Raw genomic sequence first — 18232 nt, 5'->3', positions numbered from 1 at the left:
TTTGAAGAATCCTGTAAAATAATTGAGTATATTGTTATAATTTTCTGGACAAGTGTAAAAATCTTAAAAAGTTCGTGTTTATTATTTTGGTGTTTAAAGTTTTGTTTACTTTTATAGCTTTTTCGTACTTGCGTAATTTGATTATTGAATAAAATGTAAGGTTTGACTTAATTTTAACGGAAGAGAAATAGGTAATTGTTGGAAAAAATCATTAATAATTAGTATCGAAAATGTGCGCTCAGAAGACTTCATTGTAAAAACCGATTGCTAGTTGTACATGTATGACTAAATTCCATAAAACTAGCAAAAAATTCGCGATTAATTTATGTATACGTGCTGTGCCGAAATCGTATGCAGTACACTACTGTGAAGCCACTCGAAAGTCGTTAAATCTCCTAATAATATACACATCTTTATTATTTCATACATGGGGTTTAAAGCAAATGAGATTGCTTTTAAAGACGATCAAAATCTTTTTCGATTATTGAACTTGATAAATGCAGTAGTAAATGTACCTTTCGTATTTTTGCATTTATCTTTCAAATAATCATCTGTATTGTCCAAGTATATATTGTATTTATCTTTCGAGGGACTCCGAAACGATTTATCTTGTCACTTACTTTGTCATATAATAACGCGTTCGGTCTTTCAGTTTTCATGAATTAAATATACACACAATAAATACACGTGTGACAATAATCGATTAACAAAATGTGGCAGTGTGCTTTATACAGTATCATTTATTCATTTTAACTTTTTCTTAAATTTCCTGTAAAAAATGAACATTTTTTGCTTTTGTGTATTAATTATTTATTATTTCACTATTTTACTTATTTTTTTTTTCTTTTAATGACCGTCACTTGAAATTATGGGTACTGACAATTATGAGCTTTATTAGATTACGTCAATAACATTTATACATCTTTCAGCACCTTATATAATCAGTACTTGGCATGTTTAATTCTTAATAGAACTGGTATGTGATTGTTCATATGAATGATTCATTTATTTTTTGCTATACTAAATTAAGGAACTGATCTACATTAGTCCGACATTTTAGTGTACCGAAATACAGTAACAAAACAATATCGCTCAAGAATTATATAATTTAATGTGACCATCAAACTTAATGTCTAAGATCAGAAACAAGTACAAAATGTTAGTGATAATATCGATTAGTTCCAGTACTTAATATTACGCGATTTTGGATGAGTATTAAAAACGGGAAACAAAGAATTTGCTTTAGTTCAATGGAACGATGACATTATATGTAAACATGAGATTTGTGCTTGAAAAGTCAACGCGATTGGCACCACATGACTCAATTACTTTTAGTAAGATAGTGTCGAGGATTTAAATTTGTTTCATTTTTTATATTAGAAAAAACTTCATTAATCTTTGATCGATGCGCACACTTTTAATGTCACTGCAACAACTTTTTTACACACAAAATTTGTGAGCTTAAAATAAAGATGTTGATAAAACTTCATCAATGTCTCATTAACCATAGAATTCTTAATATCTTCTGAAGACAAATGTCTCGACAAATGTAGAGACTTTAAGATGTCTATACGATGTTCTAATGAAGGTTTTAAGAATTCTATAAGAACCCTGTGTTTGATGAATTAATGATTGTATTGTGTTTAATGTTTAATTAATGAATATGATGTTTGAACAATTGGAGTCGTTTGAATTAGATTCAAAAATTGTTTGAAATTTATATTAACTGCAAACGTATTTCAAGTAGCATTGCTAGTACCGGAGTCCTAAACTCGATATGGAAGAAGTAATTTTATTTTTCATATTGTCCGGAATTGGTATTTTAAACAAGATAGGTACATGAGTTTATTGTAGAAAAAACACAATTTCAAGTCACTGAAATTCGTCTTTCATTAGAAATTTAACAATTTGTCTAGAGTAGTGGCCCATATTGTTTGTAATTCAGATAGGGTACAACAATACCTACATTACAGCGTATTGTACTTGGTGTGTCACTAATCAATATATCGGCTGTTCGTCCAGCTGCTGATCTATCAAAAACATATTGCATCATACGAATTTTTTAGATCCAGCTTATGAAGTACTTTTTTGGACAAATACATAATATATGTCTTATTTAAAATACCTATACTGTACTATGCTTCAAAAGAATCTAGTCACAGCAAGTAAAAATATTTTTATCATGAGTTAGGACGCTTTTTTGCAGGAAAATTTAGTGTATGACTCCAGCACTCGTAGTGCCACTTGAAACATGCTTGTAGTCAATATGAGATGTAAAAAGTTAAAATATAAAAGGATATCACTTTCCTCCGATACGAAGAAGTATTTGAAAAATTAGTCAAGTCTTTTTCTCATCAAATTAACTTAGAGCATCTGTCAGTCATGTGTTGTAAGTTTATTATTTTTTTATTTCATTTTATTTTATTTTTATTTTTATTACTACGCACACATATTGGGACTACTTGCGAGCAGGAAAAAAATTTATTGAAAGGACGATAGAGAAAGACAAAACTTTACTTTCCGATGCATGACTAGACAGCTGTGTATTTCTATATTTGAATGTGGTCAATGAAAAAAAAAAATGGAATTATTTATATGAATTTCATTTAAACACGTCAATTTCTTATTTCAACGATATTAACATTTTTACTATTTTTATCAACACTTGTGTAACAGACAATGATTGCTACTAAGCGTTCCTTTGCATGTTAGGCGTGTGCACTAATAATACTGTATATTCGGTGGATTTATTTTTTTCATTTTGTCCTTATTTTTTTTGTGTTTTACACTTAATTATTCATTTTTTTGCAATTCAAACTTGCTCGTACTTGTGGCAACGAAAGTCACTATCGTTCCAGGCAATCACCTCGTTTTTACAGTTTTTCAAAAATTCTGTCGCTTCTATTGTCAACTTGTGAGTCCATTCAAACGACGCAGTGGGGCACGTGTCCCATTGATCGCTCGATTTTTTTATATTATTTATTTACCTCGTTGTTGCTTTATTCCTTTAGTATGTGCATACGTTTTTGTTTTTTCTTTTCTATATACGTATGCGTTTCTCATGCTTCATTTTTTTTTTTTTTTTTTTTTTTTGGTCAGACAATGGCAACTTTGAATAGAATTTCTAAGTCGTAGTACCATAAGTTACTTACATCGAAAAAAAAGTGTATTCAAATTGTACTTTTCGTCAGTTTCGGTTGAAGCTATCTGTACTTATCTGATTTTACTTTTTCAATACAACTTTTTTAGCTCCAGTTTTTTTTTTCATGTTTACGATCTGCTTTTTGGCTTACACACTACAATGTAATAGTCTTTATCAAAAGCACATTTATATCGTGTGGCTATTCTACGATTATACTTATGTATATTATATGTATATAGATACATAAATTTTTATGCGTATTGATTTTTGTTATCCATATAACGTGATGCGACTTTTTTTGTAGCTGCGATTTTATCGTTTGTTTTCTCTTTCTCTTCATTACATATACTTGTGTATTTGGTTTTCTGCAGTAAAAAGAGATAAAGATAATAAGTCCGATAAAAATTCTGCCCTATAGGATTTGGTATAAAAACTTGACAATTACCTGTTTCTTTTGGAAATGTGTGCATATGTATATTACATAATGTATACGTGTCATCCTTTATAATACGTTTTTCGTCTCAGTTTATTTAATTTTTGGTTTAACTCACAGTAATCAGACTTTTATGTTTTGTTTCTCCTTTAACAAAAGACTATATGTAAAACTTGAGTTTTTTGTGAGCAGGACACGTATATGTACATTCACCAATCGGCTATATTCGACTGTCAAAACGCTTGGGAAAATTCCATATTTGTTTGCATGATTCGATTTGACGAGAAAAATCATTTATAAATAATTTATATTATCTTGCAAATTTGTCAAAACTTTTCGACAGTTTGAATTCTAATTTAAGTGTATAATATGTATACATCGTGTCCCACGTTTTATTTCCATGTATTATTTGCAGTAAACGTATGTACGTGTATTCGCGCATTATCCCGATATCGTGTGATCTTCTAGTAGATAATATTCAGCAGTAGTAATATTTCCCAAATTCCGAAGCATACGTGTATTATGAACTCGCAGAATTTTACCTCACCGTTGCACAGTCATGCATACATAACGATACGTATCATATATGTATATAGGCGTTTTTCAAAACTGAAGTTCAACTTCAGGCTAATTTATTGCACATGTATTATATATCGTACTGTTTGCACATTGACGTATCAAACTTTATTACATACATATAATATATTTAATATTATATTCTCGGCCGATTCCCATTACGCTTTACGGTGTATGTGTATATTATAGGTATAGGTATATGATAAATGTTTATTAGTATGACCCCAGTCTTGCGAATTTAAGCCCACGGTTATAGCGATTCATTCGTCAATATCAGAGGGCGTTACCTCATTAAATGTTTGAGTATGGATCCACATTCGTGATCTGACGCACGTTCTTCTCAGCAATATTTATACATCTCGCGAAACACCGAAGCCTTAACGATTTTACTTTTTTATCAACAAACCAAAAATAATAATACCTACACATTCCGCGCGCGCAACTCGTTTCGCATCCCGCAAACACACGCGCCTATATTCATCCTTTCGCAATATTACGTATGTACTTATCATGTATTTTTTATTACCTCCTAGTGCGCACACACTTCTTTTTTTTTTTTTTTTGTATATAATACACACGGCGTGAAGTATACGGACACACGTAAGTATACATAATTATATTATTCTGTGCATAGACAGAGGTTCTTAGCTCTTCCCGGTTATACGTTCGATCGGCGATTCTCGGACCAGCCGTGTGACATCGGACAGGCGACGACGACGATATAGGTGCTGGTTCTCTGTACACGATATTATGCTATACTGCGGATAAATAGCGGGGGGTGGAAGGGAGGGATCCCAAAAATGGAACGTACCCCGTGGTATACAAGCGTACGAAACAACAGAGAAGAGTACGTAGCGAGCTCCTGTGGTCTGGTGTAACATCGCGCGCGCGTCCGTTGCACAGGTGCGAAAATCTGTATTTTTCAATGCATCGTATGGATGACAAATGTACGTATTTTTTTATATGGCGTGCCTCAACAATAGTTACAGAAACTATGACGCTTAGAGGCCGCCGTTCATGTAGCGGTAGTCGGGGCGCCTGCTTCTCGCGACCCCCGACTCGTCCTCTCATAGGGGCGGAGGGGGTGGCTTCGCTGCTGGCTTTTTGCCACCTACGTTGAGGCGATCGTCGTCACTGGCCTCGGCGTCGGCTTCGACCTCGTTCTCGGCTTCCTCGTCGGCGTGGTTGACGCCGGTGCCATCCTCCTCCGTGTCGACGCTGCTGGCTGGTGTGACCTGCTCGTTGTTACTGTTCATTCCCGCACCCGTCGCGGCCGAGCCGTTGCCGAAGAAGTTGATGAGGCCGCTGATGCCGCTACCACCTCCGCCGCTAGTTCCGTTGCCGTTGCTCATCGAACTGAGGAAAGGGTTGGTCGAGTGGAGTAGGGGCTTGATGGGCGGGGCCATCGTCGTCACTGGGGCTGACGGGCTTCCGCTGGTTGTTGTGATGATGGTCGGTGGCGTCGTGGACGCGACTGGGCTGCGGCTCGGCTTAACTGACTCCTGGTAGCTGTTCGAGTCCTCGCTGCTAGGTGAACCGGGCGAGGAGACTATCACTTGCTGCAGAGAAGAGGACAAAGAGAATTTTTTTTATTTATTATTTTCTTCTTCGATGCCCAAATACAATTTAGTTTCATCGCCAGTTAAATGTCTCGCTAAAAGTATCACTTATTGACGTAGGTGATTTAGTTGGGTAACTGATTAATCATAGGTACGAAAAGTTTTTATGCGTAATTCCGAAAACCGAGAACAGAAGCATTTGCGGTTATTGGTAATACAAGGCAAAACAGGTACTTGTCTACAGGTATTATCGTACTAGACAGTAGGAAAAAAAGACATCTTACAGCAGCAGAGCGTAAAAACATTACTTATGCAACATCATTTTTTTCTTTCTATTTAATTCACTAAAACGCGTAAGAACAGATAAAATCCAAAAATTATTTAAACTTGTAACTGTCATGCTATGCGCAGACAATGAACTTGAGTACATAGTGATCTTTTCTCCTCGATCGCAAAGTCATGCAGTATTTAGTGATACTTACAAAAGACCAAGTCTACATTGATAAAATAATTCAGAGAGTGGTAAAAATAATTATGAATAAATGATAAATAACAATAACATGAAGTTCGACTTATTTAAACTGATAATACTGAATACGCATAAATAGTGTAAGATGAAAGTTTGAATAAGGCTATAAAACAAATATTTTGTGTACTTATAAAAAGATTTTTTTGTCAAATGTAAGCTACATAACAGCACTAAAAGAATAATCTGTTAATCTGACCTAGAATTTCAAATTGTAAGTGAGGTAATAGCTGTGTAGTCAATAGAATTTACACAGTAAACTGTCTAATAGATATTATCCAGATTGCCATGGGTTTTACAAAAAATGACTAGAGGCCAGATTATATAGAATAACAAACGATTTTTTTAAGCTCATTATTATTAAGATAAAAAAACTTATTCAACTTTATTAGTCTCAAATAACAATTATTTACGGAGATACAGGTGTTAAAAATTTTGGATATTTCTATAGCCGAAAATTTTAAAAATGCCGTAATACTATGGATTTGTAGTCGTTGAAAATAATATAGAAGACTGTCTTAAAGTAATATTTTCTGTTTGAAATTTTTTCTAATGCTAGCTAGAGCATAGTTTAATTAACCTACAGAAAAGAGGTTCTTAAATTCTAATGATCTGAATATACAGCTAATAATGCGATATCACCATTATATACGGAGATACGAGAGTTTTAAGTTTCAGCTATTTCTTAAATAAAAATTTTAACTGGGCAAAAATAATATGGCTTTGTAGTCCTTTAGATTGATACAGTAGACTCTCTGAAAGTAATATCAGTTAATTATATATGTTTTTTTCATGCTAGCTAATGCATAGATTGAGTTAAATACAAAGAAAATTTTTTTTTAATTTTAATGATCTCAAATTATGGCTAATTTGGCGATATTATGGCTAGTTTCGCAATATCTCCGTTATTTACGGAGATACGGGCGTTTTAAGGTTCGGAGGATTCTTGAGCCAAAAATTTTAAGTTAGCAGTAATAGAATGGCTTTGTAGTCGCTTAGATTAATACAGTAGACTGTCTAGAAGAAATATAAGTGGATTATATATTTTTTTAATGCTAGCTAGTACATAGATTAAGTAAATTACAAAAATAAAATTTTATAAAAGTAAATGATCTCAAATTATGGTTAATTTTGCGATATCTTCATTATGTACGAAGATACGTGCGTTTTAAGTTTCGACAATTTCTATACTCGAAAATTTTCAGTTTGCAGTATTAGTATGGCTTTGTAGTCGTTTCGATTGATACAGTAGACTGTCTAAGAGTAATATTAGAAGAGTATATATTTCTTTTAATGCTGGCTAGTGCATAGTTTAATTCAATTACAAAAAAAAGTTCTTATAAATTTTGATGATCTCAAATTATGGCTAATTTCACGATATCTCCATTATTTACAGTGATACAGGCGTTTTAAGTTTCGACAATTTCTATAGCCAAAAATTTTAAGGTAGCAGTAAAAGCATGGCTTTGTAGTCGTTAAGATTAATACAGTAGACTGTCTAGAAGTAAAATGAGTGAATCATATTTTTTTAATGCTGTCTAGTACATGGATTAAGTAAGTTACAAAAATAAATTTTAATAAATGTTGATGATCTAAAATTATGGCTAAATTCGAGATATCTCCATTATTTACGGAGATACAGGCATTTGAAAATTTGGACATTTTTGTTGTAATATTTCGTCCTTTTAACAATACTGTGGCTCTCAAGAGATCCCTAGCAATACAAGGGACTATCCCAGAGGCTGATTACAAAGTAGAATTATTTTTTGACCAATTGCAAAGGCCTACATTTCGAATTAAAATAAAAAAAATTATTTAAAAATTTAAATGATCCCAAAATAAGGCTTATTTCGCCCTATCTCCATTATTTACGGAGATACGGGCGTTTAAAGTTTTAGACATTTTTGTTTATGATATTCTTTTTTTACGGCAAGGCTGTGGCTCTCTAGAGATCCCTAGCAATACAAGGGACTATCCTAGACGCTGATTACAAAGTTAAAAATATTTTTTGACCGATGGCAAAGGCCTACATTTCAAATTAAAAAAAAAAATTATTCAAAAATTTGAATGATCCCAATATAAGGCTTATTTCGTCCTATCTCCATTATTTACGGAGATACGAGCGTTTAAAGTTTTGGACATTTTTGTTTATAATATTCCCTCTTTTCGGCAAGGCTGTGGCTTTCTAGAGATCCCTAGCAATACAAGGGACTATCCCAGACGCCGATTACAAGGTAAAAAATATTTTTCGACCGATGGCAAAGATCTAAATGTTAAAATTAAAAAAAAAATTATTCAAGAATTTGAATGATCCCAAAATAAGGCTTATTTCGCTCTATCTCCATTATTTACGGAGATACGGGCGTTAGAAGTTTTAGACATTTTTTTTTTTTTAATATTCCGTCCTTTTGACAATGCTGTAGCTCTCTAGAGATCCCTAGCAATACAAGGCACTATCCCAGAGGCTGATTACAAAGTTAAAAATATTTTTTGACTGATGGCAAAGGCCTACATTTCGAATTAAAAAAAAAAATTATTTAAAAATCCAAATGATCCGAAAATAAGGCTTATTTCGCCCTATCTCCATTATTTACGGAGATACGGGCGTTTAAAGTTTTGGACATTTTTGTTTATAATTTTCTCTCTTTTCGGCAAGGCTGTGGCTCTCTAGAGATCCCTATTGATACAAGGAACTATCCCAGACGCTGATTACAAAGTAAAAAATATTATTTGACCAATGGCAAAGGCCTACATTTTAAATTAAAAAAAAAAATTATTCAAAAATTTAAATGATCCCAAAATAAGGCTTATTTCGCCCTATCTCCATTATTTACGGAGATACAGGCGTTTAAAGTTTTAGACATTTTTGTTTATGATATTCTTTTTTTACGGCAAGGCTGTGGCTCTCTAGAGATCCCTAGCAATACAAGGGACTATCCTAGACGCTGATTACAAAGTTAAAAATATTTTTTGACCGATGGCAAAGGCCTACATTTCAAATTAAAAAAAAAAATTATTCAAAAATTTAAATGATCCCAAAATAAGGCTTATTTCGCCCCATCTTCATTATTTACGGAGATACGGGCGTTTAAAGTTTCACAAATTTTTGTTTATAATATTCTCTCTTTTCGGCAAGGCTGTGGCTTTCTAGAGATCCCTAGCAATACAAGGGACTATCCCAGAGGCTGATTACAAAGTTAAAAATATTTTTTGACCGATGGCAAAGGCCTACATTTCAAATTGAAAAAAAAAATTATTCAAAAATTTAAATGATCCCAAAATAAGGCTTATTTCGCCCCATCTCCATTATTTACGGAGATACGGGCGTTTGAAGTTTTGGACATTTTTTTTTTTTAATATTCCGTCCTTTTGACAATGCCTTGGCTCTCTAAAGATCCTTAGCAATACGAGGGACTATCCCAGAGGCTGATGACAATGTTAAAAATATTTTTTGACTGATAGCAAAGGCCTACATTTCGAATTATAAAAAAAAGTTATTCAAGGATTTGAATGATCCCAAAATAAGGCTTATTCCGCCCTATCTTCAATATTTACGAAGATACAAGCGTTTGAAAATTTAAAAATTTTTGTTTATAATATTCTCTCTCTTCGGCAAGGCTGTGGCTTTCTAGAGATCCCTAGCAATACAAGGGACTATCCCAGAGGCTGATTACAAAGTTAAAAATGTTTTTTAACCGATGGCAAAGGCCTACATTTCGAATTTAAAAAAAAAATTATTTCAAAATTTTAATGATCCTAAAACAAGGCTTATTTCGCCCTATCTCCATTATTTACGGAGATACGGGTGTTTAAAGTTTTACAAATTTTTGTTTATAATATTTTTTATTTTCGGCAAGGCTGTGGCTTTCTAGAGATCCCTAGCAATACAAGGGACTATCCCAGAGGCTCATTACAAAGTTAAAAATGTTTTTTAACCGATGGCAAAGGCCTACATTTCGAATTAAAAAAAAAAATTATTTCAAAATTTTAATGATCCTAAAACAAGGCTTATTTCGCCCTATCTCCATTATTTACGGAGATACGGGCGTTTAAAGTTTTGGACATTTTTGTTTATAATATTCCCTCTTTTCGGCAAGGCTGTGGCTCTCTAGAGATCCCTATTGATACAAGGAACTATCCCAGACGCTGATTACAAAGTAAAAAATATTATTTGACCAATGGCAAAGGCCTACATTTTAAATTAAAAAAAAAAATTATCCAAAAATTTAAATGATCCCAAAATAAGGCTTATTTCGCCCTATATCCATTATTTACGGAGATACGGGCGTTTAAAGTTTTAGACATTTTTGTTTATGATATTCTTTTTTTACGGCAAGGCTGTGGCTCTCTAGAAATTCCTAGCAATACAAGGGACTATCCTAGACGCTGATTACAAAGTTAAAAATATTTTTTGACCGATGGCAAAGGCCTACATTTCAAATTAAAAAAAAAAATTATTTCAAAATTTTAATGATCCTAAAATAAGGCTAATTTCGCCCTATCTCCATTATTTACGGTGATACGGGCGTTTAAAGTTTTACAAATTTTTTTTATAATATTCTCTCTTTTCGGCAAGGCTGTGGCTTTCTAGAGATCCCTAGCAATACAAGGGACTATCCCAGAGGCTGATTACAAAGTTAAAAATATTTTTTGACCGATGGCAAAGGCCTACATTTAAAATTAAAAAAAAAAATTATTCAAAAATTTAAATGATCCCAAAATAAGGCTTATTTCGCTCCATCCCCATTATTTACGGAGATACGGGCGTTTGAAGTTTTAAGCATTTTTTTTTTTTAATATTCCGTCCTTTTGACAATGCCTTGGCTCTCTAAAGATCCTTAGCAATACGAGGGACTATCCCAGAGGCTGATGACAATGTTAAAAATATTTTTTGACTGATAGCAAAGGCCTACATTTCGAATTAAAAAAAAAAATTATTCAAGAATTTGAATGATCCCAAAATAAGGCTTATTTCGCCCTATCTCCATTATTTACGAAGATACAAGCGTTTGAAAATTTAAAAATTTTTGTTTATAATATTCTCTCTCTTCGGCAAGGCTGTGGCTTTCTAGAGATCCCTAGCAATACAAGGGACTATCCCAGAGGCTGATTACAAAGTTAAAAATGTTTTTTAACCGATGGCAAAGGCCTACATTTCGAATTAAAAAAAAAAATTATTCAAGAATTTGAATGATCCCAAAATAAGGCTTATTTCGCCCTATCTCCATTATTTACGAAGATACAAGCGTTTGAAAATTTGAAAATTTTTGTTTATAATATTCCCTCTTTTCGGCAAGGCTGTGGCTCTTTAGAGATCCCTAGCAATACAAGGGACTATCCCAGACGCCGATTACAAAGTAAAAAATATTTTTCGACCGATGGCAAAGATCTAAATGTTAAAATTAAAAAAAAAAATTATTTAAAAATTTAAATGATCCCAAAATAAGGCTTATTTCGCCCTATCTCCATTATTTACGGAGATACGGGCGTTTAAAGTTTTAGACATTTTTGTTTATGATATTCTTTTTTTACGGCAAGGCTGTGGCTCTCTAGAGATCCCTAGCAATACAAGGGACTATCCTAGACGCTGATTACAAAGTTAAAAATATTTTTTGACTGATAGCAAAGGCCTACATTTCGAATTAAAAAAAAAAATTATTCAAGAATTTGAATGATCCCAAAATAAGGCTTATTTCGCCCTATCTCCATTATTTACGAAGATACAAGCGTTTGAAAATTTAAAAATTTTTGTTTATAATATTCTCTCTCTTCGGCAAGGCTGTGGCTTTCTAGAGATCCCTAGCAATACAAGGGACTATCCCAGAGGCTGATTACAAAGTTAAAAATGTTTTTTAACCGATGGCAAAGGCCTACATTTCGAATTTAAAAAAAAAATTATTTCAAAATTTTAATGATCAAAAACAAGGCTTATTTCGCCCTATCTCCATTATTTACGAAGATACGGGCGTTTAAAGTTTTGGACATTTTTGTTTATAATATTCCCTCTTTTCGGCAAGGCTGTGGCTCTTTAGAGATCCCTAGCAATACAAGGGACTATCCCAGAGGCTGATTACAAAGTTAAAAATGTTTTTTGACCGATGGCAAAGGCCTACATTTCAAAATTGAAAAAAAAAATTAAATGATCCGAAAATAAGGCTTATTTCAACCTATCTCCATCATTTACAGAGATACGAGCGTTTTAAGTTTTGGACATCTTTGTTTATAATATTTCCTCTTTTCGGCAAGGCTGTGGCTCTTTAGAGATCCCTAGCAATACAAGGGACTATCCCAGAGGCTGATTACAAAGTTAAAAATGTTTTTTGACCGATGGCAAAGGCCTACATTTCAAAATTGAAAAAAAAAATTAAATGATCCAAAAATAAGGCTTATTTTACCCTATCTCCATTATTTACGGAGATACGGGCGTTTGAAGTTTTGGACATTTTTTTTTTTTAATATTCCGTCCTTTTGACAATGCCTTGGCTCTCTAAAGATCCTTAGCAATACGAGGGACTATCCCAGAGGCTGATTTCAATGTTAAAAATATTTTTACTGATAGCAAAGGCCTACATTTCGAATTAAAAAAAAAAATTATTCAAGAATTTGAATGATCCCAAAATAAGGCTTATTTCGCCCTATCTCCATTATTTACGACGATACAAGCGTTTAAAAATTTAAAAATTTTTGTTTATAATATTCTCTCTCTTCGGCAAGGCTGTGGCTTTCTAGAGATCCCTAGCAATACAAGGGACTATCCCAGACGCTGATTACAAAGTAAAAAATATTATTTGACCTTTGGCAAAGGCCTACATTTCGAATTAAAAAAAAAAAATTATTTAAAAATTTAAATGATCCGAAATAAGGCTTATTTTGCCCTATCTCCATTATTTACGGAGATACGGACGTTTAAAGTTTTACAAATTTTTGTTTATAATATTCCCTCTTTTCAGGAAGGCTGTAGCTCTCTAGAGATCCCTAGCAATACAAGGGACTATCCCAGACGCCGATTACAAAGTAAAAAATATTTTTCGACCGATGGCAAAGATCTAAATGTTAAAATTAAAAAAAAAATTATTTAAAAATTTAAATGATCCCAAAATAAGGCTTATTTTGCCCTATCTTCATTATTTACGGAGATACGGGCGTTTAAAGTTTTAGACATTTTTGTTTATGATATTCTTTTTTTTCGGCAAGGCTGTGGCTCTCTAGAGATCCCTAGCAATACAAGGGACTATCCTAGACGCTGATTACAAAGTTAAAAATATTTTTTGATTGATGGCAAAGGCCTACATTTCGAATTAAAAAAAAAAAATTATTTAAAAATTCAAATGATCCGAAAATAAGGCTTATTTCGCCCTATCTCCATTATTTACGGAGATACGGGCGTTTAAAGTTTTAGACATTTTTGTTTATGATATTCTTTTTTTTCGGCAAGGCTGTGGCTCTCTAGAGATCCCTAGCAATACAAGGGACTATCCTAGACGCTGATTACAAAGTTAAAAATATTTTTTGATTGATGGCAAAGGCCTACATTTTAAATTAAAAAAAAAAATTATTCAAAAATCCAAATGATCCCAATATAAGGCTTATTTCGTCCTATTTCCATTATTTACGGAGATACGGGCGTTTAAAGTTTTAGACATTTTTGTTTATGATATTCTTTTTTTTCGGCAAGGCTGTGGCTCTCTAGAGATCCCTAGCAATACAAGGGACTATCCTAGACGCTGATTACAAAGTTAAAAATATTTTTTGATTGATGGCAAAGGCCTACATTTTAAATTAAAAAAAAAAATTATTCAAAAATCCAAATGATCCCAAAATAAGGCTTATTTTACCCTATCTCCATTATTTACGGAGATACGGGCGTTTGAAGTTTTGGACATTTTTTTTTTTTAATATTCCGTCCTTTTGACAATGCCTTGGCTCTCTAAAGATCCCTAGCAATACAAGGGACTATCCCAGAGGCTGATTACAAAGTTAAAAATGTTTTTTAACCGATGGCAAAGGCCTACATTTCGAATTTAAAAAAAAAATTATTTTAAAATTTTAATGATCCTAAAACAAGGCTTATTTCGCCCTATCTTTATTATTTACGGAGATACGGGCGTTTAAAGTTTTGGACATTTTTGTTTATAATTTTCTTTCTTTTCGGCAAGGCTGTGGCTCTCTAGAGATCCCTATTGAGACAAGGAACTATCCCAGACGCTGATTACAAAGTAAAAAATATTATTTGACCAATGGCAAAGGCCTACATTTTAAATTAAAAAAAAAAATTATTCAAAAATCCAAATGATTTCAATATAAGGCTTATTTCGTCCTATCTCCATTATTTACGGAGATACGGGCGTTTAAAGTTTTAGACATTTTTGTTTATAATATTCTTTTTTTTCGGCAAGGCTGTGGCTCTCCAAAGATCCCTAGCAATACAAGGGACTATTACAGAGGCTGATTACAAAGTTAAAAATGTGTTTTGACCGATGGCAAAGGCCTATATTTCAAAATTGAAAAAAAAAATTAAATAATCCGAAAATAAGGCTTATTTCGCCCTATCTCCATCATTTACAGAGATACGAGCGTTTTAAGTTTTGGACATCTTTGTTTATAATATTTCCTCTTTTTGGCAATGCTGTAGCTCTCTAGAGATCCCTAGCAATACAAGGGACTATCCCAGAGGCTGATTACAAAGTTAAAAATGTTTTTTAACCGATGGCAAAGGCCTACATTTCGAATTTAAAAAAAAAATTATTTTAAAATTTTAATGATCCTAAAACAAAGCTTATTTCGCCCTATCTCCATTATTTACGGAGATACGGGCGTTTAAAGTTTTGGACATTTTTGTTTATAATTTTCTTTCTTTTCGGCAAGGCTGTGGCTCTCTAGAGATCCCTATTGAGACAAGGAACTATCCCAGACGCTGATTACAAAGTAAAAAATATTATTTGACCAATGGCAAAGGCCTACATTTTAAATTAAAAAAAAAAATTATTCAAAAATCCAAATGATTTCAATATAAGGCTTATTTCGTCCTATCTCCATTATTTACGGAGATACGGGCGTTTAAAGTTTTAGACATTTTTGTTTATAATATTCTTTTTTTTCGGCAAGGCTGTGGCTCTCTAAAGATCCCTAGCAATACAAGGGACTATTACAGAGGCTGATTACAAAGTTAAAAAGGTTTTTTAACCGATGGCAAAGGCCTACATTTCGAATTTGAAAAAAAAATTATTTCAAAATTTTAATGATCCTAAAATAAGGCTAATTTCGCCCTATCTCCATTATTTACGGAGATACGGGCGTTTAAAGTTTTACAAATTTTTGTTTATAATATTTTTTCTCTTCGGCAAGGCTGTGGCTTTCTAAAGATCCCTAGCAATACAAGGGACTATCCCAGAGGCTAATTACAAAGTTAAAAATGTTTTTTGACCGATGGCAAAGGCCTATATTTCAAAATTGAAAAAAAAAATTAAATAATCCGAAAATAAGGCTTATTTCGCCCTATCTCCATCATTTACAGAGATACGGGCGTTTAAAGTTTTGGACATTTTTGTTTATAATTTTCTCTCTTTTCGGCATGGCTGTGGCTTTCTAGAGATCCCTAGCAATACAAGGGACTATCCCAGACGCTGATTACAAAGTAAAAAATATTATTTGACCAATGGCAAAGGCCTACATTTTAAATTAAAAAAAAAAATTATTCAAAAATTTTAATGATCCCAAAATAAGGCTTATTTCGCCCTATCTCCATTATTTACGAAGATACGGGCGTTTAAAGTTTTGGACATCTTTATTTATATTATTCCCTCTTTTCGGCAAGGCTGTGGCTCTCTAGAGATCCCTAGCAATACAAGGGACTATTACAGAGGCTGATTACAAAGTTAAAAATGTTTTTTGACCGATGGCAAAGGCCTATATTTCAAAATTGAAAAAAAAAATTAAATAATCCGAAAATAAGGCTTATTTCGCCCTATCTCCATCATTTACAGAGATACGAGCGTTTTAAGTTTTGGACATCTTTGTTTATAATATTTCCTCTTTTTGGCAATGCTGTAGCTCTCTAGAGATTCCTAGCAATACAAGGCACTATCCCAGAGGCTGATAACAAAGTTAAAAATATTTTTTGACTGATGGCAAAGGCCTACATTTCGAATTAAAAAAAAAAAATTATTTAAAAATTCAAATGATCCGAAAATAAGGCTTATTTTGCCCTATCTCCATTATTTATGGAAATACGGGCATTTAAAGTTTTGGACATTTTTGTTTATAATTTTCTCTCTTTTCGGCAAGGCTGTGGCTCTCTAGAGATCCCTATTGATACAAGGAACTATTTCAGACGCTGATTACAAAGTAAAAAATATTATTTGACCAATGGCAAAGGCCTACATTTTAAATTAAAAAAAAAAATTATTCAAAAATTTTAATGATCCTAAAATAAGGCTAATTTCGCCCTATCTCCATTATTTACGGAGATACGGGCGTTTAAAGTTTTGGACATTTTTGTTTATAATTTTCTCTCTTTTCGGCATGGCTGTGGCTTTCTAGAGATCCCTAGCAATACAAGGCACTATCCCAGAGGCTGATTACAAAGTTAAAAATATTTTTTGACTGATGGCAAAGGCCGACATTTCAAATTAAAAAAAAAAATATTATTCAAAAATTTAAATGATCCCAAAATAAGGCTTATTTCGCCCCATCTTCATTATTTACGGAGATACGGGCGTTTCAAGTTTTACAAATTTTTATTTATAATATTTTTCCTTTTCGGCAAGGCTGTGGCTTTCTAGAGATCCCTAGCAATACAAGGGACTATCCCAGAGGCTGATTACAAAGTTAAATATGTTTTTTAACCGATGGCAAAGGCCTACATTTTAAATTAAAAAAAAAAATTATTCAAAAATTTTAATGATCCCAAAATAAGGCTTATTTCGCCCTATCTCCATTATTTACGGAGATACGGGCGTTTTAAGTTTTGGACATCTTTGTTTATAATATTTTCTCTTTTTGGCAATGCTGTAGCTATCTAGAGATCCCTAGCAATAAAAGTGACAATCCCAGACGCTGATTACAAAGTAAAAAATATTATTTGACCGATGGCAAAGGCCTACATTTCGAATTAAAAAAAAAAAATTATTTAAAAATTCAAATGATCCGAAAATAAGGCTTATTTCGCCCTATCTCCATTATTTACGGAGATACGGGCGTTTCAAGTTTTGGACATCTTTGTTTATAATATTTTCTCTTTTTGGCAATGCTGTAGCTATCTAGAGATCCCTAGCAATACAAGGGACAATCCCAGACGCTGATTACAAAGTGAAAAATATTTTCCGACTGATGGCAAAGGCCTGAATTTTAAAATTAAAAAAAAAATTATGTAAAAATTCAAATAATCTGAAAATAAGGCTTATTTTACCCTATCTCCATTATTTACGGAATTACGGGCGTTTGAAGTTTTGTACATTTTTTCTTTTTAATATTCCGTCCTTTTGACAATGCCTTGGCTCTCTAAAGATCCTTAGCAATACGAGGGACTATCCCAGAGGCTGATGACGATGTTAAAAATATTTTTTGACTGATAGCAAAGGCCTACATTTTGAATTAAAATAAAAAATTATTCAAGAATTTGAATGATCCCAAAATAAGGCTCATTTCGCTTTATCTCCATTATTTACGGAGATACGGGCGTTTAAAGTTTTGGACATTTTTTCTTTTTAATATTCCGTCCTTTTGACAATGCCTTGGCTCTCTAAAGATCCTTAGCAATACGAGGGACTATCCCAGAGGCTGATGACAATGTTAAAAATATTTTTTGACTGATAGCAAAGGCCTACATTTTGAATTAAAATAAAAAATTATTCAAGAATTTAAATGATCCCAAAATAAGGCTTATTTCGCCCTATCTCCATTATTTACGAAGATACAAGCGTTTGAAAATTTAAAAATTTTTGTTTATAATATTTCCTCTTTTTGGCAAGGCTGTGGCTCTCTAGAAATCCCTAGCA

At 32.8% G+C, this 18232-nt stretch overlaps 1 protein-coding gene across 1 annotated transcript in view; it reads right to left on the bottom strand.

Annotated features, from left to right (window-relative positions):
- Positions 1-4981: 4981 nt before the first annotated feature.
- The window catches only part of RhoGAP100F (Rho GTPase activating protein at 100F), a 55256-nt gene continuing 42005 nt past the window's right edge, over positions 4982-18232 (bottom strand). Inside the window, exon 18 of the mRNA XM_089592097.1 lies at positions 4982-5710. Coding sequence (XP_089448223.1) covers positions 5219-5710 — 492 coding nt within the window. The 3' untranslated portion in view covers positions 4982-5218. The remainder of the gene's footprint in view (positions 5711-18232) is intronic.

This window comes from Copidosoma floridanum, unplaced genomic scaffold (assembly GCF_036245765.1).
Source record: "Copidosoma floridanum isolate Cflo_tuat_1 unplaced genomic scaffold, Cflo_Japanese_pri ptg000014l, whole genome shotgun sequence".
NCBI classification, from domain to species: domain Eukaryota; kingdom Metazoa; phylum Arthropoda; class Insecta; order Hymenoptera; family Encyrtidae; genus Copidosoma; species Copidosoma floridanum.
This window is presented reverse-complemented; position numbering and strand designations above follow the sequence as displayed.